Source organism: Panthera leo, chromosome F2, assembly GCF_018350215.1.
Source record: "Panthera leo isolate Ple1 chromosome F2, P.leo_Ple1_pat1.1, whole genome shotgun sequence".
Taxonomy (NCBI): Eukaryota; Metazoa; Chordata; class Mammalia; order Carnivora; family Felidae; genus Panthera; species Panthera leo.
The window spans coordinates 46,229,523-46,254,342 of record NC_056695.1 but is presented as its reverse complement, the minus strand read 5'-3'; the positions used below and the strand labels follow the sequence as shown (position 1 = coordinate 46,254,342).

The 24,820-nt window shown below is 36.6% G+C and overlaps 1 protein-coding gene across 2 annotated transcripts in view; it reads left to right on the top strand.

Moving 5' to 3' along the window:
- Positions 1-24,820, top strand: part of RNF19A (ring finger protein 19A, RBR E3 ubiquitin protein ligase) — a 55,708-nt gene that overhangs the window by 10,764 nt on the left and 20,124 nt on the right. The window contains exons 1-2 of one of the 2 annotated variants that reach the window (XM_042923192.1): positions 3,321-3,795; positions 12,207-12,974. In XM_042923192.1, coding sequence (XP_042779126.1) covers positions 12,301-12,974 — 674 coding nt within the window. In that variant the 5' untranslated portion in view covers positions 3,321-3,795; positions 12,207-12,300. Of the gene's footprint in view, positions 1-3,320; positions 3,796-12,206; positions 12,975-24,820 lie in introns of those variants that run through there. The other variant, XM_042923190.1, reaches the window with a different exon arrangement.

Below are 24,820 nucleotides of genomic sequence, written 5' to 3'. Positions count from 1 at the left end.
TGCTACATTAAATTGTACCTAGCTACTCTCTACGTAGGAGATAGTGCGGAAGCATAGGTTTTCCCCCACTGTTTATTTATCAGTATTGGTTCCTGAAGTTATGCCCTGTGACCTAAATGAATGTTCTGTATACTAGATCATTTGGTCAGATAACCAGTGATTCCTTTTTGTATAACTTAAATTGTCAGCTATTTATGGTATCAGGAAAACCATTGTTACTATGAAAAATAGAGTTGCTGTGAATAGTATATATTGTCTTTTAGAAAGAAAGCTTTAAAATGGATTTTGATAAGTATTTGTTTAGATTATGGGACTCCCAGGGGTGCCTGGGTGGCTCAGTTGGTTAAGTGTCCGTCTTCAGCTCAGGTCAGGATCTCGTGGTCTGTGGGTTTGAGCCCCATGTCGGGCTCTGTGCTGACAGCTCAGAGCTTGAAGCCTACTTTGGATTCTGTGTCTCACTCCCTCCGCCTCCCTCCGCCTCCCTCCGCCTCCCTCCCCCTCCCCCCCCCCCTCTCTCTCCCCCCCTCCCTCCCTCTCCCCCTCTCTCTCCCCCTCTCTCTCCCCCTCTCTCTCCCCCTCTCTCTCCCCCTCTTTCTCCCCCTCTTTCTCCCCCTCTTTCTCCCCCTCTTTCTCCCCCTCTTTCTCCCCCTCTCTCTCCCCCTCTCTCTCCCCCTCTCTCTCCCCCTCTCTCTCCCCCTCTCCCTCCCCCTCTCTCTCCCCCTCTCCCTCTCTGTCCCTCTCCCTCTCTGTCCCTCTCCCTCTCTGTCCCTCTCCCTCTCCCTCTCTGTCCCTCTCCCTCTCCCTCTCCCTCTCCCTCTCCCTCTCCCTCTCCCTCTCCCTCTCTCCCTCCCTCCGCACCCCCCCATCACGCTCAGTCTCTCAAAATTGAATAAACATTAAAAAAATTTTTTTTAAATAAAGTTCAAAAGGATAAAGCTGTCAACCTGGAATTCTGAATTCAGCAAAAATATCCATAAAACATGAAGGTGAAAATTAGGACGTTTTTCAGATAAACAAAAGTTGAGAGAATTCATTGTAAGGAGACCTGCACACCAGAAATACTATAGAATGCTCCTCAGGCTGGAGGGAAATGACCGCTGATGAAACTTGTATCCTCAAGAAGGAATGAATACCAAAAATGGTATATATATCGATAAATAGATTTTATCCTCTGAACAGATTTTATGAGCATATAAAACAAAGAATTTACAGAAGAGCTTTGTATATGTAACTCAATAAAAATTTTACATGTCTTCAAAACGTCACAAAAATAAAGGACAAATGCTAGAAAGTAAATATTGAAAGCTTAAAATAAAGAAGGAGCATCAATATTCCAGTGTAAAAACGGACAAAAACATATCAACAGATAAATCATTAAAGAAATAGGACAGTGAATGTGAACAAACATTTGATTTGTTTAGTAATCAGATAAATGGCAATTGAAGTACTTTTTTTTGTGACTCAGAAAAAGCTATTGAAATAGCATAGGATGTTGGTAAGAATTCAGGGAAATAAGCACCTTTCTGACTGGTGGGATTACAAATTGGAACAAGAGAGTTTGGTAGTTTATTTCAAGAGCTTATTTTAAAAGTCCATACCACCTAGATAGCATGAATTCACATACTAGGTGTAGCTTATTAAATAGGTGGGAGGAGTGAATGAAAAAGAGATTATTCAACAGCTGGTGTTGAGGTAACTGACTAGCCATTTAGAAAACATAAATTTTGATATGTGCTTATTCTTAACATTAAATTGAAATGGATGAGAGATTTAAGCAGAAAGATAAACTATAGAAGTACCAGAAGGAAACATGAGAGGATTTTAGAAATATAATCTTGGAGTGAACAAGAGTCTTTCAAGACAAGTGTAGAACCCAAAAGTCATAAAGAGTAAGAGATGCTATTGGAACACATTAAGAAAATTTGAAATAAGTACACTGGAAAATTGCTGTGCCATCAAGTACAAATTTTTAAAAATGTATTTGACATGTAAAAGCAATTGTTCTTTCTATATACATGGGTTTTATACATCAGTAAGGAAAAGTCCCAACAGTGGGATATGAGCATGTGGTTAGGTCATAGGAAATGAAATGTAAGTGACTTGTAAACATGTGAAAAATATTAAAAGTATCTTTCAAGTATATAGCCATTGAAATTTAAAAGCCTTTTTTATTCCTCCTCTTTTCCCACCTTTACAACATAAGTGTATATTACTGAAGAAGTTTAGTAGCCTTTTATGTTTTTCAATATAGAATACAATATCTAAAATAGAAAATCTTGTTTATCTTCTTTCTTGACTCTTTCACTTGAATATAAAATAGCTCAGGCTTCACTAGTAACCAAAATTAGTGAGCAATAGAAACTCTGGTGGGGATCTCTGTACCTACTTCCTCCTCATTTAAACACAGAAATAAAAACAGGGAGGCAAACCATAAGAGACTGTTAAATACAGAGAACAAACTGAACGTTACTGGAGGGGTAGAGGGTGGGGGGATGGGCTAAATAGGGCTAAATTGTTGGAATGAGCACTGGATGTTCTGTGGAAGTGATGAATCACTAAATTCTGCTTCTGAAACCATTATTACACCGCATGTTAACTAACTTGGATTTAAATAAATTTTTTTAAAAAAAACATTTAAATCAGAAAAAAAAAAAAAAGACTTAGCTGTTCTCTTCAACAGTGCTAGTAAATATACCGTGCTTTCATTACATGCAAGTTTTTAGACATGCTAAACATTTAGATGTCAGACATCTAAAAAAAAAAAAAAAAAAAACAAAACCTGAAATTAACAGTTGTAAGGTACTTTTGCTCTTATACTTAGTATTTAGACACAAAATTATTGGATTTTGGCTCTATTTTAACCTTTCTGAGAAGTAACAAGAAGAGGCCTAATTTTAGCTAAATAACAGGCAAAACCAGATGAGGAGTATAAAGGAATTTTCTCTTGGAAGTGATTTATTGTCTGTAAACTTTTTTTGCCCAGGTTTCTACATTTCCAGAATACCCTCTTATTAGTTTTAAATCATTTAGCATGTGGGTGGCTATTTAGGTGCTATTGAAGTATTTATGGTTAGGAGATGTTTATTGGGGGAAATCTTAAATTGTAATTCTTGAAGTTATATAGTGTTAAGATACTTGTTTTATTTCTCTTGTAGCACTCATGGGGTAAAGATTCTTGTCTTTTTCATTATAAAAAGCTGTATATAAAAAGCTGTATCCCTTAATATACGGATCATACAGTGATAGCAAATCAAAGGTAAAGATACAAACAGAATCCTCAGTTCCTCATTTCTTATGTGTACTCTGCATCGTAATTTAGTCAAGGTTTATTAGACATCTGCTATAAGTTACACATTGTGTTAGGCACTAGGAATACAAAGTTGTCTCTCATTTCACTTCATTTAGTATACTAACATTTAGTATAGTGCCAGGTTTTGTTAGGTACTTTTAGCACATGTCTACTTTATTCTCCTAACATCTATTTGTAGTGGAGATCACAGACTCAGTAATGTACCTTATACAGGGATTTTATGACTAAACGCAGTTAACCAGGTCTTGACTCCAAAATTCTCTTCTTTATATATCCAGTACTGGGTTTGTTTGTTTGTTTGCCCCTCCAGATCCGCTCTTAACCCTTCTCTGCCTTGCTCTGTGCCCCAGAGGGAGTTCTTCTAAGGACTACCTTTTTTAGACTCCTTTGTTGGACTTAGCCAATGTGAGGCATTGGCAGGATGTTGGAAAGCCAGAGAGAGAAGCTGGATATTATTCTTTCAGTTGCTGTTGCACAGCTCTTCGGTAATTGCTTCCTTCTGCCCCTTCATTCCAAAGGGTGGCAGTGGGTTCCTGAATAGTTTCCATCCCTTTTTGGTTCCTTTAACCCTGCCCACACTTGTTAAAATGTGAATTTCAGATACTTCCTTGAGAATGCTTTGTTTTTGCCAGGACCCTGACTGATACATACAGCTTTTCTTAAACCATGGACTACTATTTGTATGAATTTGAGCCTTCTGATTGTTCTTATCTATCCTGTGTTTATAAATTGAGTGTTTAAAATATGGTAGGGGCGCCTGGGTGGCTCAGCAACTGACTTTGGCTCAGGTCATGATCTCACAGCTTGTGAGTTCGAGCTCCGCGTGGGGCTTTGTACTGACAGCTCAGAGCCTGGAGACTGTTTCAGATTCTGTGTCCCTCTCTTGCTCTGCTCCTCCCCTGCTCACTCATGTGCGTGCTCGCTCGCGCGCTCTCTCTCTCTCTCTCTCTCTCTCTCTCAAGAATAAATAAAACATTAAAAAATATATATGGTACATATTTTCATTTAAAATGGTATTATAGGGGCGCCTGGGTGGCTCAGTCGGTTAAGCATCCGACTTCGGCTCAGGTCATGATCTCGCGGTATGTGAGTTCGAGCCCCGCGTCGGGCTCTGTGCTGACTGCTCAGAGCCTGGAGCCTGTTTCAGATTCTGTGTCTCCCTCTCTCTCTGCCCCTCCCCTGCTCATGCTCTCTCTCTGTCTCAAAAATAAATAAACGTTTAAAAAAAAATTTTTTTTTTAAATAAAATGGTATAATTATTGATTAGGAACTTCATCTGGAATGCTTAATTTCTGTACCTTTTACAAAGTATAAAAAAAATAGTGTGGTACCAAATTAGATGTATTTTATGAGTCAGTACAAAGTTATCAGCACTTTTACTAAATCTTTAGTCTACAAAGCTTTGACACATGTTGGTAGAAATATCTTTGTTTTGGGTCATTCCTATTTCATAATTCCTCACGTATTCCCAAGAGGTAGAAAAAAGTAAGAATCAAATGGTGTTGACTTTACAGGGATGTAAACACTGGACTAGGGAAGGTTAGATAAGCAAGCGCAGATCTTTGTCCTTCCCAGTACCAGTCTTGGGTGATATTCTTCCATTGAAGTGCATTAAAAGGTTAAGAGTGGTGCTCGTTTGCCAGCGATAAAACTAGTTCTCCAACCATTTTCTTCAGGGGCATGAGTATGCAGCAGCAACTGGCAATCTTGGTTACTTGTCAGTTATGCTAGACTGAAAAAGAGGGAAAGAAGAGACATTTCTCATAGCTTAATTAACAGGTGACAGGAATTCCTTGTGCCATTGGTGTGACTGATTATGATTATAGATACTTAAGTGAAAATACATAATTTAGGGTCTACCTGTATTTTATTGTTGTTTTCTGTTTCAGTAGCTAACCTCTTCTAGCATTTTTAATTACAGATCCCTACTTTTATTTTGGATATTCCTACTAAACCAATTACTGTACTATTATGGAGCCCCACCTCAGTTATCTTTTCCCCCTCTCTGCTTTATATCATCAGTGCATTACAACTTGACAAATCCTGTGATAAATAGTAAAGAGCTTCCAATATTGGGGATTATTAGGAGTTGGGTATATTTCAGATTATATCATTAGTACATTTACTGTCATTCATCTTCTGTTCCTGCTCTGAAATGGTGTTGTACCATGTAAACATCTCGGCTTTTATGTATAAATTATTATGTATTTAATCCAGTAGACCTGATATTTCTCTTTGTAGACCTAATATGAACTAATTGAACTTTTTCTTTTATTTTACTTATTTTGAGAAAGATAGAGTATGAGCAGGGGAGGGGGTAGAGAGAGGGAGAAGGAGAATCCCAAGCAGGCTCCCTGCTGTCAGTACAGAGCCCAATGCGGGACTCAATACCAGAAACTGTGAGACCCTGACCTGAGCTGAAATCAAGAGTCAGCCACTTAACCCGCTGAGCAACCCAGGTGCCTGAACTAATTGGACTTAAAAAAAAAAAAAAAAGTAGAAGACATACGTGCCTAGGAATAACAATTGGGGGTGGGGGAAGACTCATATTTTCTTGTAGTTCTGGAATATTACTTCAGTGACATTGTATCATTTTAAGAAACACTCATTTGGCGTTTCTTCATGATGTTTATGTTCATGACACCATCTTGGCTCTGTTGTGTTAAAAAAACAAATATTCAAGTTCTACCTTAAAAACCGTATTAGGGGTGCCTGGGTGGCTCAGTTTGTTAAGCATCCAACTTCAGCTCAGGTCATGATCTCATGGTTTGTGAGTTTCGAGCCCCACATTGGGCTCTATGCTGACAGCTCAGAGCCTGGAGCCTGCTTTGGATTCTATGTCTCCCTCTCTCTCTGCCCCCACACCCCACTCATGGTCTCGATCTCTCTCTCTCTCTCTCAGAAGTAAACATTAAAAATTTTTTATTAAAAACCTTATTAAAAAGTTAAAGATAATCAGGAAAGAAAAAGTGAACAAAGTAAAGTTTCATCTGAGTTATAAAAGTGGAGTACAGTTTGATTAGGAGGAGAGAAAAGGGAGTGGCATTTCAGAAAGGGAGAATGGCTTGAATGAGACATGGAGTTGAAGGATGATAGTTAAGACTGGCCCTGGATGATATGCAAGATGTAATTGTCTTTCATTTTCTGAGATAATTTTGTATATCCTGATAGCGCCTGGAGAAGTTTCATGAAGGCAACTGTAGGCTGATGATGGTACTGAGGCTGAGATGTCAGAAGACCTGAATTTAACCCCTAACCCTATCATTTACTAACCTTGCAATATTTACTTTGTCTGAACTTTAGTTTTCCTGTCTATCAAATAAGGTTAATAATACCTATTCTATAGGGTAGTGAGGTTTGAATCAAGACACAAATAAAAAGCACTTTTAAACTCTAATGTGTAGTGGTATTTAAAAAAAAATTTTTTTTAACATCTTTGTTTTTGAGCGACAGAGACAGAGTGTGATTGGGGGAGGGGCAGAGAAAGGGAGACACAGAATCTGAAGCAGACTCCAGGCTCTGAGCTGTCAGCACAGAGCCTGATGCGGGGCTCAAACTCACGAGCTGTGAGATCATGACCTGAGCCGAAGTCGAATGCTTAACCGACTGAGCCACCCAGGCATCCCTGTAGTGGTATTATGGTATACAACATATTTTTTCCTTCTTTTTTCTACCAGCAACCCAACCATTTGTTTTAAAAACTCAGTAATTTTTTTTAATGGAATGTGCATTTATGAAGCAGAACATAATGCAGATTCCTATAGTTGATAGTTTATTTCTTTTTGTAAATCTTTTATTTTTAAGTTTATTTATTTTGAGAGAGAGTACGAGGAGGGGAGGGACAGAGAGAATCTCAAGCTGACTCCACACTGTCAGGACAGAGCCTGATGCACTGTGAGATCATGACTTGAGCCAAAATCAAGAGCCCAGCACTCAACTGACAGCCATCCAGGCACCTTTTTTATTTTATTGTAAAGAGTGTGTGTGTGTGTGTGTGTGTGTGTGTGTGTGTGTGTGTGTGTGTGTGTGTGTGAGAGAGAGAGAGAGAGAGAGAGAGAGAGAGAGAGAGAGAGAGAGAGAGAATATGAATCTTAAGCAGGCACCATGCTCAGCACAGAGGCACATGCTGGGCTCAACCCATGACTTTGGGATCATGATCTGATACAAAATCAAGAGTCCAGTGCTCAGTGGACTGAGCCACGCAGGTGCCCCCAATAGTTTTCTTTAAAAAGTTGAGTTCATGGTGTGCCTGGGTGGCTCAGTCAGTTAAGCATCCAACTTCGCCTCAGGTCATGATCTCATGGCTGGTGAGTTCTGGCCCCACGTTAGGCTCTGTGCTGACAGAGCCTGGAGCCTGCTTTGGGTTCTGTGTCTCCCTCTCTCTCTGCCCCTTCCCGGCTTGCACTCTCTCTCAAAAAATTAAACATCAAAAAAATAAATAAAAAGTTGAGTTCAAAAAGAATAGTACTATATTAAATGATGCAAATAATAGGTTTTTATTTTTCACTGGAGAGTGAAGTTGACTTTTTCTAAAAATAAGTTCCTGAGTCCCTGAAAAAATTTTTTTTTAATTTCACACATTTTGTCATCTGTCCAAATTGGCAGAATTTCTGTAGTACTTTCTTTTCTTCTTTTAGTGGTTTAGGGTGCAGTCTTAGAAATCCCAAGTTAGCCAAAGTTCCCTTGACTGAGGCATTCCTAATACTCTTCAGTCACATGCTTATAGATACTTCTGTGGATTATTTCTCCAGAAAGATAGTCATTAAATTATGTAGGTTTTTAAGTAAGTTTTTCTTGTCATCTCTATACCATAGGATAAGGGGTACCTCGCTATAATCCCATAGGCTGACAATGACTAATAAACTAAGCTGTTGTTTTTAATGGAACTTTTGGGTTTTTTTGTACCTAAAATAATGAAACATAAGAAGCCTTGTTTAGAAGGCTTAGGCCTATGGAGTTTTGTTTTTAAGTGAGAGTGTTTTAAGTAGGTCTCCTTAGTATTAGTGGTTCTTCATCAGAGTATGCCACTGAATTACTGACTAAATATAAAACAGGTGAACTCTGGACCCCATCCTATTTTTGACTGGTTAGCTTTAGGGCAAATATGTTTTTTTGTTGTTTTTTGTGGGGTTCAGTTTCTTAACTCTAAGTAGTAGATGCTCATGATACAGTTTTAAGCTCTGCAGAAGGCAGAAAGTCAATACTAGATTGTACTCTACAAGGTAACCATTGTTAATGATTTCTTAACATTTTTCCAGAAATTATGTATGTATATGTAAGCCTGTGTGAGTGTTTTTTCCACAAATGTGTTCACATTATACACACTGTTTTGCAGTTATGCACTCAGCATTATATAGAGAGAGCTTTCCATATCATTGCACATAAATTGTGGTTGGTTCATTTATGTTTATATGTCCCCTGTTAGACATTTAAGTTATTTTCAGATTTTGTGTGGGTTTTTTCGTCTTGTTTTGTTTGCTTCTATCAACTAGGCTGCAGTGAATTTCCTTGCACACTGTCTTTGCATGCCTGTGTCCCTTTATTTTCTGAAGGGTAAGTTTTACATGTAGGATTGCTGGCCTAAGAATATTTCCGTTTTGAAGTTTAATAGAAAATGCCAATTGGTTCCCTAGAATTGTGCTGATTTGCTTGCACTCCTCCTAACATAGATGCTTCTTTCGGTACACACTCACCAACCCGTTACAATCTGTCAATCTAATGTGCATAAAGAGGGTATCTAATGTTTAATTTTCATTTCTTTAGTTGTGATTATTGTTAAAAATTGTATCCTATCTTTCTTTTTTTTTTTTTTTTTTCCAACGTTTTTTATTTATTTTTTTTTTGGGACAGAGAGAGACAGAGCATGAACGGGGGAGGGGCAGAGGGAGAGGGAGACACAGAATCGGAAACAGGCTCCAGGCTCCGAGCCATCAGCCCAGAGCCTGACGCGGGGCTCGAACTCACGGACCGCGAGATCGTGACCTGGCTGAAGTCGGACGCTTAACCGACTGCGCCACCCAGGCGCCCCGTATCCTATCTTTCTAATTTTTGTACTTTTTTTCTCTAAACATCCTCCTTGTATCTGCTCATTTTGCTATCAGAATATGCATTTTTCTTAAGTGTAAAAGCTGTTTGTGTAGTGGGGAAATTTGTTCATTGTTATGTATGTTTTTCTAATATATTGTCTTTCTACTTTATAGTATTTTTTACCATATAGAAATATTAAAGGCTTAATATTCAGATTATTTTCTCTTTGAGGCATATTTGTGTATTTGCACAATATTTTAGGATTTCCTAAATATGATGAACACATGTTCCAGTTTGCCCCTGTTATCCTAGTTTAGATATTAAGAGTGCTTCTATTCACTCTTATAAAATTCTCTTTTGGATAAAAAATTATATGGCTATCAAATTCTTAAAGTATATATTTTGAAAAATTTCCCAGGTGATCCTGATTAAGTACCATTGGTTTACTGTTTTAAATGATAAATTCTTAGGATATGTTCCCCAAGATAGATTCCCTCTGTACTGTTCTATGATAAATATATTGCACTGTGGAGTACAGAAGGCATTTTCAGATGCAAGATAAAATAACATACAAAGAAGAAAATATGCAGAAAATTTTGGTAAAACCTACTCTTAAACCCTGTATTTTCCTCAGAATTATCAGAGAATGCTGCAAATAATGGGAAAATAAAAATTGATGGACAAGAATAAAGTTCATCTGAGTGAAATGTTTTTCTATATTTTATGTTGGGAAATCAGTGTGACTTTCTCAAGGATATGTGTAGATATCATCTCAGGAAGCTTTTTTATTTTTTTACAGTCATTCAGTAAAGTATATTAAACATGATTTGTAGGTCAGTGATTTATCACAAAGAGAACATATATTTGTAACCACTACATATGTCAACGTTCACTTTGTGCCTCCCCACAAAGGGTAGCTATAATCCTGACTTCTATCATCATATTAGCTCTTCTTGTTTTTGAAGTTTATTTAAACAGAATTATACATACAGTATGCCTTCTTTTGTGTGAGATTTATTCTTGTTTTGTGTGAAGCTGTATTTTGTTCATTTTCATTGATTTCTAATATACTAGAATGTGAATATATCACAACTTATTCTACTGTTGGTAGTGTGGTTTGCATCTAGTATTTTGGTTTACTATAGCTAATGCTGCTATTAGTATTGTTATGTATATCTTTTGATGTGTGTATGCATTCATTTTTTTGTGCAGTTATTTCTAGTAGTATAATTGAGTGATAGAGTTATCTATATGTTCAAATTTGCTAGATACCGTTAAACAGTTTTCCAAAGTAGTTGTGCCATTTTACACTCCCACCAGCAATCCACATCTTTGCTAATAATTTTTTTTTATTTTAATGTTTGTTTATTTGTTTATTTATTTATTTATTTATTTATTTTGAGAGAAAGAGGCAGAGAGAGGGGGAGACAGAGAATTCCAAACGGGCTTTGCGCCATCAATGCAGAGCCCATTATGGGGCTAGAACCCATGAACCATGAGATTATGACCTGAGCTGAAATCAAGAGTCGGATGCTTAGCTGACTGAGCCACCCAGGCACCCTTTTGCTAATACTTGGAAATGTCAGTCTGAATTTTAGCCATCCTACTGGGTGTGTATCTCAACATGGCTTTAATATTCACCTCCTTGATGACAAATGATGTTGACACTGTTCATATCCTTCTGTGAAGTTTCTGTTAAGTCCCTTGCCCATTTTTCTTTTTTATAATTTTATTTTGAGAGAGAGCATGCATATGCACACCAGCAGGGGAGGGGCAGAGAGAGGAGAGAGAGAGACTCCCAAGCAGGCTCCTCACTGTCAGCATGGAGCCTGATATGGGGCTCCAACTCATGAACCAAGAGATTATGACCTGAGCCAAAATCAAGTCAGAGCCTTAACCAAATGAGCTACCCAGGCACACATTCTCCATTTTTCTTCTTAATTGTCTGTTTCGACTTATTGATCTGTAAGTGTTCTTTCCATATTCTGGGTACTGATCCTTTATTATATGTGGCAAATGTGTAGTCCCACTCCCTTAATACTACCTTTTGAGTTTATTACACTGCACAGTTTGTCAGTCTTTTCTTTTATGGTTAGTACTTTTCTGTTGAAGAAATCTTTTCACTGAAATATTGTCTTCTATTGACTTCTAGAAACTTTGCAATTTTACTTTTCATGCTTAGATGTGTGAACCAAGTGGAATTGATTTTTATGCATGAGGTGAGCTATAGGTCAAGTTCCTTTTCTCAGATGGTAACCAGTAAAACAGTACTATGTTTTGTTTTTGAAAAGGCCATCCTTAGTGCTCAATAATGTAACCACATGTATATATCCACATATACCTGGGACTTTTTTTCTGGACTGTCTGCTATTGGTCTTTGTATCCAGCCTTGTGTGATGTACCACTATGTCGTCTTAATTACTGTAACTGTAAAAGTAATTACATCTGGCAGGGTAAGAGCGTGCGCGTGCACGCACACACACACTTTGCTCTTCAAGAGTGTATAAGCTATACTTAATCCTTTGTATTTGTGTGAATATGTTATTGTCAGTTCACAAAAACTCTGAAAAGCATTGGGGAATCATGAGGTCTGAGTGAAACTGATGAAAATTTTTTTATCAGATTTCAAAAATGACAAGGTCAGCTCAAATCTAGGTTTTTAATCAAGATTAAAGAATATACTTGTTTTAACATTCATTCTATATTACATTCTTGTGTAGACTTCTCACTAAATTGGCCTTATTAAAAAAACAATGTAATGATTAACATACTGGCTTGAAGTTTTATAGTAAAGTTGTAAGTTTATTAAGAAAAACATGCAGACTAAGAATACAATAAAATGATATTGGTGTTGTGTTTTGTTTTTCAGAACATCTATGATTACCGTCTTCTGTAAGTCCAGCTGTTTCAAGAATTCACCGAAGGAACCAAGTAGGATTTTCTTACATCATGACTTAATCTGAATGCAAGAACAAGAAATAGGTTTTATCTCTAAATATAATGAAGGGCTGTGTGTAAACACAGACCCTGACTCAATTCTAATGAGCATTTTAGACATGAGTTTACATCGGCAAATGGGTTCAGATCGTGATCTTCAGTCTTCTGCCTCATCTGTGAGCTTGCCTTCAGTGAAAAAGGCACCCAAAAAGAGAAGAATTTCAATAGGCTCTCTGTTTCGGAGAAAAAAGGATAACAAACGTAAATCAAGGGAGCTAAATGGCGGGGTGGATGGAATTGCAAGCATTGAAAGTATACATTCTGAAATGTGTACTGATAAGAACTCCATTTTCTCTACAAATACCTCCTCTGACAATGGATTAACTTCTCTCAGCAAACAAATTGGAGACTTTATAGAGTGCCCTTTGTGCCTTCTGCGGCATTCTAAGGACAGATTTCCTGAGATAATGACTTGTCATCATAGATCTTGTGTGGATTGCTTACGACAATATCTAAGGATAGAAATATCTGAAAGTAGAGTTAATATCAGTTGCCCAGAATGTACTGAACGGTTTAATCCCCATGATATTCGCTTGATATTAAGTGATGATGTCTTAATGGAAAAATACGAAGAATTTATGCTTAGACGGTGGCTTGTTGCAGATCCTGATTGTAGGTGGTGTCCGGCTCCAGATTGTGGGTAAGATTTTGTTTGTTTTTTCTTTACTATTTTTTCTGTGGATAAAAACAAGAATTAGCTATTACTCAAAAATCCTAACGTGTTAGGTAATTCATTCATTCAGTAAGACAAACATGCATTTGAGTACATGCCATGTGCCAGGCACAGTGTTTTGATGCTAATGGCAAGAATCTTCTCTTACTCATTTTTATATTGTATCTCTTCACATATTCACTTAAGAGCATTTTCAGAAGAAAAGGATAAGATGATAGAGTACTAGGATCTAGTTGTGGGCAAAGTTGATTTTCCCCATTCATTTGGAAAAACGGTTATTTTGTTAGAACAGATGAAATGATCAGGGATTTTGTTTGCTTTCATGTGGGGGCGGGGGGTGGATTTCGGGTGTATAAACTCAACTGATCCTTTTGAAACATGCACATGATACCTTAATGTGTGCCATAGTGTCATGTGTACATGTTGGTATTACGTAAGTATTGCTAGTCTCAAGATCTAGAGGTTATATAATACTTCAGTTGCCTCAAGTTTTTAATTACAAGTACCACTTTCTCAACGTTTATAATAATTTTGCTTCAGTATTTCATTATGTTTAACAGCATTTTCTTTTTATAGAGTATTTACTGTGTACAGTTGCTATAACTAGGAATAAGCAGTCATATGTTTTTTAAGAAGAACAAAAGCTGTAAATACCGGATGTTATTTAGCATATCATTAGTAAACCAGAGATTGTAAGTTAAGAGTTGGGGAAAACCCAGAAATTCCAAGATTATCTGGGTATAATCAGAGACGAGGGTGGAATGTGAGTTTAATTTCTCAGATGAAGTTTCAGGATTTATTGTCTGAATCGAATCTATTATTGAAAGCTTGTTGAGTAGCAAATTTTCAGATTGCATTTAGCCTATATTCCGTAATTTTTTTTATTTTTTAAATTTTATTTAAATCCAAGTTAGTGAACCTATAGTGTACTAATGGTTTCAGGAGTAGAATTTAGTGATTTATCACTTATATATAACAGCCAGGGCTCATCCCAACAAGTGCCCTCCTTAATGCCCATCACCCATTTTAGCCCATCCTCCCACCCCACACCTCTCCAGCAACCCTCAGTTTGTTCTCTGTATTTAAGTCTCTTATGGTTGGCCTTCCTCTGTGTTTTTGTCTTAATTTTCCATCCCTTCCCCTGTTCATCTGTTTTGTTTCTTAAATTCCACATATGTGCAAAATCATATATTTGTCTTCTCTGACTGACTTCACTTAGCATAATATGTTCTTGTTCCATGAATGTTGTTGCAAATGGCAAGATTTCATTCTTTTTGATCTTTGAGTAAAATTTCATTGTATATGTATACCACATCTTCTTTATCCATCAGTCAATTGCATTCCATAATTTTAAATGAGAAAAGTAATGATATGTTGCCAGCCTGTGCAAATCACAGCCAGTTTTCCCAGTTATAACTAGCATTTAACTGTCTACCAAGGATTTCAGTGTAATACAAAGCATTAAAAATATTACCTAATTATTGAACATTTTATGAACTTATTAGTTGTGTGAAGGACTCAGAAATACTATTATCAGATTTGAACTATGCTCCCCTCTACTGCAGTGAGCTTGTACTAGAATATAAATAATAAAATGTTATGTTAAAGATAACTATCTAAACCGGGCCAAGGTTGGCTGTGCTTCCAGGTATATGACAGAAGCAAACTCTGAGATCCATGAAGAATTAAACTCTCAAGAAAAAGATGGGAAGAAAATAGGGATAATGAACAATACCTTTAAATAACTTGAACAGGAGGCTTTATCCTGTGAGAAGAACAGCTTGGATACAGTTGTATCACTTGGTCCCCTGGACTCCTGTGCAAAGTTTCACGGTGCAAGTGTGCACATTCATTAGATCTTAAGTTGGACAGCAAATGTTAGGTTATAAAAACATTTTTACACATCATTATAGCAAATACTTCTATAGCAAGACTTCAAATAGTGAGGAATATGCCTATATATTGTGTTTTGTCTGGAGAAAGAATATGGTTTTTTATCTTTCATGGAACCTCAGGGCAAGAAGCGCTTCACAAGTTCCTTCAAGCATTTAATAGATTTAAAAGAAAAAGTCTGAAAGTGATAGAATAAGTTGAAAGGCTTACGTGTCAGAATCTGTGGCCCTAAGAGATTGAGACCATAAATCCTGGGCACAAACTTTCTGGTCAGTAAATAGGTATATTCTCTGGTGCTGGGTTGACTGATCATGTGGTCCAAATAGATATCAATTGTATCAACCTAATAGAACACAATAGAAGGGCTGACACAGATTCTTGTTTATATAAGAACTTGATTTTAGGGGAAACATAAACTGGGAAAGGATTGATTTTTCAACATACAGAATTGTGAAAATTAGCTCTTTGAGGGGAAAAAAATAGATCGTCATCACATGTAATAACACCAAAACAGGGGCGCCTGGGTGGCGCAGTCGGTTAAGCATCCGACTTCAGCCAGGTCACGATCTCGTGGTCCGTGAGTTCGAGCCCCGCGTCGGGCTCTGGGCTGATGGCTCGGAGCCTGGAGCCTGTTTCCGATTCTGTGTCTCCCTCTCTCTCTGCCCCTCCCCTGTTCATGCTCTGTCTCTCTCTGTCCCAAAAATAAATAAAAAACGTTGAAAAAAAAAAAAATTAAAAAAAAATAAATAACACCAAAACAAAATCAAAACAGGTTACAAAGGAAGGTTTTATAAATAAAAGGAAAAAATTGAACCAAAAGAAAACATATGTCTAAGAGTAGCTCACCTACTGCCATTATTATTATTATTACTATTATTAAAATTGAATACACATTTACCCTGTAACTTAAAAGATCCACTCCTAGTGAAATACCTTGAAAAAACTCTTGTGGACCAGGAGACATTTTGTTAGGAGACATGTTTAAGAAGGTTCATAATAGCAAACAAGAAAAAAATTGTTCATTAAAAGCAAAATGGATGAATTATATTGAGTTTCATGGTTACCAATTGAAAAGGAGGATGTGAATTTGAAGGGGCAATCAAGGGGCTTCTAAAGCCACTGATAACTGAGGTAACCTTGGGTTCTGATTTCCCTCAGTGGTTTCAGTTTACACTTAAACTGTACTGGTGTAATTTTTAATAGCATTACCGCTCTCACATGTTCCAGTTTAGGTTGTTAATTATATGATCACTCTACTGATACTTTTCTTAATTTGTGTGGTAGGTACAGGGGTATTCATTTATAACTCCTTTTTGTATGTGTGACATTTTTCAGTAAAATTTAAAAATATTTCATACTTTGGGTTATTTTTGCCCATTTTCTTCTCATTGAGACTTCATTGTTAAAAAAGTAAAATGGCTTAATATTCTAAATATTTTGGAGAAATTAAATGTTAACTCAAGTATAAATATCATAAAATAATAGAAACAACTATTTTAATAGATTCTGTTATTAGGAAAACAACCACTTGATTGTTATATAAGTTTAACAAAGAATTGGCCTTGATTAAATTGACTATAAGTTAACTTTAGGTTGGTGGTTGTTAGTATTGTACCCACAAAGGACAAAGAAAACATGTCAACATAACTTTTATTTATGTATTTTCATTTACATTTGATTTATGCTGTCTCTCAAGATTAAGAGCATATTTTATATACTTGATTACACTGTAGGCTTTTATGGTTGCATTATGTAGAAAATGTCATCCAGTAACCTAAAATGTATATGTATACTTTGAAAACATAGAGGGGCACTTGGGTGGCTCAGTTGGTTAAGTGTCTGACTTCAGCTCAGATCACGATCTCGTGGGTTCGTGAGTTTGAGTCCCACATCTGCCTCTGTACTGACAGCTCAGAGCCTAGAGCCTGCTTCAGATTCTGTGTTTCCCTCTTTCTCTGCCCCTCCCCTGCTCGCGCGTGCGGGTGCACACACTCGCTCTCTCTCAAAAGTAGATAAACATAAAAACACTTGAAAACTCTCATTGAAAGTTTCATTTTTACTTAGCATGAGCATATACAGATCTGGTTTTGAATCTCTGTCCTATTGTGTTAAGAATTGGGATAGATCTTTAATTTTATTATTAGCATAATTCCTAGCGCACAACAACTATTTTATAGGTCTTATTTATCATTCCTCGTGTCCATTTCTTAAGTTTTGCTGTAAATTTTTTTAAGTCAGATAGCCACTCGAATATTTAATGCATCTGTGTGCCAGGTAGTAGAGATTTAATAATGAACAAAACCCAAAAATCCCTGCCCTCTCAGAACTTACTAAAATCTTTGGATCCACAGAAGGACTTTTTTTTTTTTTTAATGTTTTATTTATTTTTGAGAGAGAGTGCACACACAAGAGCAGGGGATGCGTAGAGAGAGAGGGAGACAGAGTCCCCAGCAGACTCTGTACTGTCAGCACAGAGCTCGATGCAGGGCTCAAAGTCACAAACCGCGAGATCATGACCTGAGCTGAAATCAAGAGTTGGTTGCTTAACCGACTGAGCCATCAGGTGCCCCAGGACATTTTTTAACTTAAAATCCATTTATTATTTAAATCTGGCATTAAGAATACTGGTAAATATCTGATTGTCAGTAAGTCATAGAAATATTTAGGCAACTAGGACCATTGGCACATATATAGTATTTAATACCTTTCATTGTACAACACACTTGAAAGGCTTTTTTCTAGAAATGCTGTTTGTGAAGTTATGAATTTTTTCTTTTGCATTTGACCCTTTTATCAATATAACCCTTTTGTGTGTCTGATGTTAATTTTACTTAAACATGTAGTTTAACACACTTTGAGAAATACTGCCCTGAGCTCAGAGTATAAAGAAAACTTGACCTGGTTTCTATTTGAGATCTCTCAGGGTTTCTGACCTAATATTCTTTCCACTCTTCTGAGGGCCAGGACAGATGAAGCTTGTTAAAAGATAGTATTTCTAAAAACTCCTCTTGAGAAGGAGCCAAACCTGTGTGCTGTGATTTAACCAGGATGAAGTTAGCCAGACTGCTTCGAGAACATGCAGTCTGTACAGGTTCAGAGAAATATCTGGCCATGGCTAAGAAGTGTTGGGGTGAGGGGCACTTAGGAAGGAAGGCATAAAACCTGTGTTGAGTAAAAATATCTGATTACCTTCTGCCCAGGAGGCCTGGTTTATACATTGTAGGCACATAGCAAAAAGTTAGCGTATCAGTTTTGGTCATCACTTGTTTCGATGCCACCCTTCTACCAGCACAAATTATCCCTGTTATCTCAGGTGAGTGCTTCTGACTTTGATGGGGAGCTTTGAATACATAGGAACATTTATTATAGAAGAATATAATTAATGATTTAATGTCTGTGAGCCCCTCAAGGGCAAAAATATATGTGTGTGTGTGTGTGTGTGTGTGTCTATATATTTGATTTTTCTTTGTAACCATTGGTTAACCCCATGCTCAACAAAGAGTTGTTGAATGAACCAATCTTACTATATGCCACAAACATAAATCATCTATCTTAAGAACCATCAATAAAACACTTTAAAGCAATGTGATCAGCTATAATCAGGTTTGTGTAGTGTCAAACTGGCCGATATTTAAATTCTATATAATTATCGCGGTGGAGGATACTGTTCATAAACGTAAATGGAGCTATAGCAACTAAACAATATTTTAAACTCAAATTTTAATATTTAAATATTTTAAATTTAGTTAATATCTATATAACTCTTATTTCCATCCTACAAAAAGGTTTTAGTCATAACTTGGTCATCTTTTGGGGCACCTGGGTGGCTCAGTCATTAAGTATCCAACTTCAGCGCAGGTCATCATCTCACGGTCCATGGGTTCAAGCCCCGCATCAGGCTCTGTGCTAACAACTCAGAGCCTGGAGCCTGCTTTGGATTCTGTGTCTCCCTGTCTCTGTGTCCCTCCCCCACTTGTGCTTTCTCTCTGTCTCTCAAAAGTGAATAAATAAACATTAAAAAAATAATAACTTGACCATCTTTTGACATGCTGGAAATGCTTTTGTAGGCTGACCTTTTAGAAATTTTATACAGAGAACAGATCCAACTTTTATTTTCTCCAGAGGAAACAAGTACATGTGACTTAGAAAACAGCAGGTTTTGTGTATAGGGAACCATCATGAGTAAACCATGTTTCAGTGGAAGTTGTAATTCATAACTAGTGGTAAGTTGTATCTGTTAGAATAGACATTCATAAAAGTATTCTGGGAGTTTGAAAGTACCTTGAGCTGAGAGTTTGCTCTTTTTTAAATTATTCTTCCTAACCATAAAATTGATCTAGATAGATTTTAATGCTATGTAATTCAGTATAAACTTCTGCTATACCAGACATTGTTATGATACTAAGATTTTTGATGGAGTTTTAAGGGAATCAATAAAAACGTTCCCTCAAACCTTCATTCAGAACCAAGTTGGTATGACAGGAGACATGTCAGCTCTCTCTACTAATTAGTTAACTAAAGAATGTGGCTTTAGATGTGCAGCCAGAATAGCTTGCTTACACTCCACTCCTAAATAAGACTGACTTCTCCAAATAGTCTGGGCAGTTCTTAACAACTGTAAGCCTCCCCTGGAGCATGTAGTGGAAAGCACAACAGAATTCGTCCTCTGTAGGAAGTAAGCAGCTTCTGAAAGAGGGAACCAGGAGATGAGCCTCACATTACCTAGACACTCTCCCAAATATATTAAGCAAGTTACTCCTTTTCCATAGAATAATAGTACCTTTTAGCAAGTGGAAACATGAGCCTGTTGATTTTGATATAAAATTTTACTTTTCCCCTTATCTGGATCAAATAGTTTGGGTATTTGTGATTATGTTTTCTTTGTTCTCTAAAGGTTGTGTTAAATTTTACCTTTGGGGCAAAAAATGTATCTTTGTTTCCTAGATAATCGTTCTTCTTTTTTCTCATTTTTAAATATTTTTATTGGGGACTATTATATCTTTCTTAGGATTACATTTCATATGAAATATATCTATTGTTCTTTTTACTTGTTCCTTCATGAGGAATTTGCTATAGACAGACTATACTATCCTAGCTGGTATCCCTACTTCCTAAGTGTGATCATTAGTGTAATTTGTAGAACTCTAGTACTGCGAAACTCTACCAGGAAATAGACATCATGGTGAAATAAATTCTGGAAATCACTGTCTACTGATCATTGATATGTTAAAAAAATTTTTTTAAGAAAATCCTAGGATTAACAAAGAAAAAAATGAAAAAGTAATTCTGCTTAGCATTTTCCTAACTTGACCATTGAGTACTTGTTAGTATAGACCTCCTGTTAGCAATTCAGTGAACAGAAAATATTTCTGGAAAGACTGCCCTATTCGAATCCCTTTGCATCTTTCCCGTTTCTTCCTATCCCTTCACTCCTGCTAAATAGGGAGGCTTAAACATTTTAAGTAGGGGGGTGCCTGGGTGGTTGATTTCAGCTCGTCATGATCCCCTGGGTTTGTGAGTTCAAGTCCCACATTCAGCTCTGCACTTACAGTGCAGATCCTGCTTGGGATATTCTCTCTCTCTCTCTCTCTCTCTCTCTCTCTCTGCCCCTCTCCCCCTTTCCCCTGCTTGCATGCTTGCTCTCTCTTGCTCTCTCAAAATGGGTGAATAAACTTAAAAAAAAAAAACATTTTAAGTAGAAAGAATAGAGATGGAAAGTAAGACTTGAGTTAAATAATGGATTGTAGAAAGAAATGGGGTATCTTTTAAACCAAGATGTGAATACTGTTCAAGCCAAAGATGTTTAGTTAACTAGTATTATTCACTTATCTCTGACATCTGAGGGTGTACTTTTCCCACATAACACTTAATGCGTCAGAGCAGAGAGACTCCTGAAATTTTTCTTTAAAGGAAGCATTTTATATTTAGTTTCACCATTGGCTTCCACTATAATTTGAGAGCTGTTTTCCAATGGAAAAAAAGTTCAGCTCCCACACAGTGAAAATCATCTTCAAAAGGCCTAACATTTTGCTTTCAAAAACATGTGGATGCTAGGTACATTTAATTCTTGCTGTATTATAGAATGTGCCTAACAAAGTTATTATTAGGACTGAATATGTATGAACACGAACACTTATGTAGTAAGTACTCAATAACTGTTAACATAAGAAAAAACTGGTAGACTGCCTTAACTTGTAATCAAAATATACATTCATGAAAACAGAATTAGGAAAGATAAACCTATTTTTCTTTGTGATTTGAACAGATTGAATGGGACGTGAATGTTTAGTTCTGGGATTGGATTTCTTAGCTTTTCCTTTAAAAAAAACACTGAGAAGTAGCATAAAACAAGTTTGATATACTTTTTCTTATTACTTTATCTCTAATATTTGAGTACATACGTGCTATGAACAAATTCTTTTCCCCCCATCTCCCTCCTTTCTCCCCACCTCTTTCTCTCCTCTCTCTCTCGCTCTTCCTGTATAACCACACACACAGTTTTATTTATGTATCACAACTCTTTTTAGTATTATATCCTAATTTTTGAGATGCATCTAACCTACATTTTCAACAAATGCCAAATGACCAGATGTCAAATTAATATTGCTCCAAGGCCAAAGTCAAATATCACTAATTATGGTGTGATGAACTTAGAGGATACAAAAGTAAATATAAAATTTTATATTTAAAAATTTTTAAAAATTTTGTAATGTTTATTTTATTTTCGAGAGAGAGAGAGAGAGAGAGAGAGAGCGTGAGCATGAGAGAAGCAGAGAGGGAGGGAGACACAGAATCCGAAGCAGGCTCCAGGCTCTGAGCTGTCAGCACAGAGCCTGATGCAGGCTTGAACCCATGAACTGTGAGATCACGACCTGAGCCTAAGTCAGGCACTCAACCGACTGAGCCACCCAGGTGTCCCTAAAAAAATTTTTTTAATGTTTATTTATTTTTGAGAGAGACATGGCACAAATGGGAGAGGGGCAGAGAGAGAGGAAGACAGAATCTGAAGCAGGTTCCAGGCTCTGAGCTGTCAGCACAGAGCCCAACTCGGGCCTTGAACTCACGAGCTGTGGGATCATGACCAAAGTCGGATGTTCAGCTAACTGAGCCACCCAGGTGCCCCAATATAAAATTTTATTTAAAAAAATAATTTAAAAAATAATCAAATGTTAAGTGTCTGACATCATACTGTAGGATACTAGTCTACATGTCAGCTGTTTAGTTTGCTCCTGATAATTATACTGTGTATTTAAAAAATTCTAAGTAGAGATATTCAATACTTATAAGCAGTTATTTTCAACAAGCTTAAGTCTTTAGACTCAAAACTGTAAGGAATTTTCATCTTAAAGCAGTTTATGAGCTGTTTGAAGTTTGATTATTGAGAATAAAATGCGTTTTGAGATCTGTTTTCTTGCCATACCCTTTTGTGTTTTCATGGATATTGTATCAGATTTTGGAAATTCTCATGTCATGAAATTTTATTTTACTTTATTTTTTAAATGTTTATTTTTGAGAGACAGCACATGTGAAATTAGGGGAAGGGCAGAGAAGACAGGGTAGGGGACAAAGGATCCGAAGCAGGCTCTGTGCTGAAGCAGAAAGCCTGATGTGGGGCTTGAACTCATGAACTGTGAGATCACCAGCTGAGCCAAAGTTGGTTGCTTAACTGGCTGAGCCACCCATACACTGCATCTTGTCATGAAATTTTAAAATGGCAAAGTTGACATTCTGTTTTTCATTCTTGTCAAAATGTGAAGAATCCTCTAATAAGGACTTTTTCTTAAAAGATTCATAGCTTAAATCATTAATTAAAAAGTATGTCAATTCTTAAAAGTTTTATTTAGTGATATAGTAGTATACTGAACAACCTTCAACCGAGGTTAGAATTACAATATAACCTAATTTCTTTTTTCAATTTAATTTTATTTATTTTAGAGTGCAAGCAGGGGAGAGGGGCAGAAGGAGAGAGAAGGAGAGTGAATCTTAAGCAGGCTCTATGTTCAGTGTGGAGTCCAACACCAGGCTTGATCCCACAACTGTGAGATAATGACCTATGCTGAAATCAAGAGTCAGATGCTTAACCGAGTGAGCCACCCAGGCGCCCTGATATAACCTAATTTCTGTTCATCTACCTCATATATTTTTTATAAATACTTATTTACTCAGAAAGGCTATATTCTTCCTAAATTCTGTTATAGCACTCTCAATGTTCATATTAACTGTAAATCTGATTCCCTATTTAATTGTTTGAAAGTTCTTTAGTTTGTATCTAAATTTGGCTTTCACAGTCATCACTAATAATTATTGCATTTTATTTTTCCAACATTATGTACATTTATACTTAAGTTGTCCAGTAAAATTTCACCATATAAAGCCATAAGATTTTTATTCTGTCTAGAATGCCTACTAATGGTTATTTTACAATGAATATTCAGATACTAATAATCCAGAATGGCACACATTACTTATATTGCTATAGAAAGGATAGTAACTTGTATGATCACATGGTCATTAATCAAACACAGGTGCAGAGATACTAGAAATGTCACTGAAATGGTGAATTGCTTATTTGGCATTCTAAAGATCGAGGCTAAAGCTGAAGTTGATTTTGGGTGACTACTGAGCCTAAGCCAAACTTCTTGAGTCCCTGTTATATTTTTGGGAAAACTTAGTTGTAGGGAGATGATGTAATTTACATGAAACTATTCAGTAATAGGGGGTAGAAGTGGAATTTGGACCAGGTAACCTAAATTTTTCTTCTGCCTTTATAATTGTGACTGGCCTTAAAAAACAGTCGGTCTTAGTATCATTGTCCCCTGCATACACACAGAGATTTCCCTGTGTCCCTTTTCTTCCTTCCTTCCTTCAAGAAAAGCTAGGTTAGAAAAGAGTTTTAGAAGAGAAGGTCATTTCCTTTTCAGTGAAATTACTACCTTAAAGACTGCTTAGGATTATAATTTGTAGAAGAGAAAGTGTAGAGTCTTTGAGGACTTTTTTCTTTTTATCGAGAATGCAATGAATAAGCCCTCAGGAAAATTAAACTTTGCTAAATTACCTGACGCTGATACATAAATTACCTTTGAGTTAGTCATGCTTGGACATATTTATGATAGTGGTAATTGCAGAATTGGTCTATCAAAAATAAAATGGAATTTAAGATGTAAAATTTAAGTTTAAAGGGTAAGATATAAGATATTAAGGAAGCAAAGGGTCCAAAAGTGGAGGAACTTCTTGACTATTAAAACTTTACAATTTTGTAGATTATTTTGAAATTTAATAAAAATCTCAGTGACAGTTACTGTTTAAATTTTACTGCCCATAACAAAAGGAACCCTGGAAACTCCCCTAAGTTTCCAGGCAAAAGGAAATGTTTGATATTTACAAAGCTTCTTATATATATTTTTTTTTAATTTTTTTTTAACATTTATTTATTTTTGAGACAGAGAGAGAGCATGAACAGGGGAGGGTCAGAGAAAGAAGGAGACACAGAATCTGAAACAGGCTCCAGGCTCTGAGCTGTCAGCCCAGAGCCCGACGCAGGGCTTGAACCCACGGACCGCGAGATCATGACCTGAGCCGAAGTCGGACGCCCAACCGACTGAGCCACCCAGGCGCCCCGAAAGCTTCTTATATATAAATAAGACTTGTTTGTGTCTCTTTCAAAGAGAACCAGAATCCCCTAAACATTTTTTTATTGTAAACTTTTATTGAGATAATTATAGATTCATGTGTAATTATAAGAAATAATAGAGAAATCCTGTGTATCCTTCACAGTTTGCCCCAGTGGTACCATTTTACAAAGCTATAAGACAACATCACAACCAGGATATTGGCATTGATATATAATCTACCAATCTTAAATTCCCCCAGTTCTTCTTGTACTTACTGGTGTGTGTATGTATATTTAGTCATATACCTGT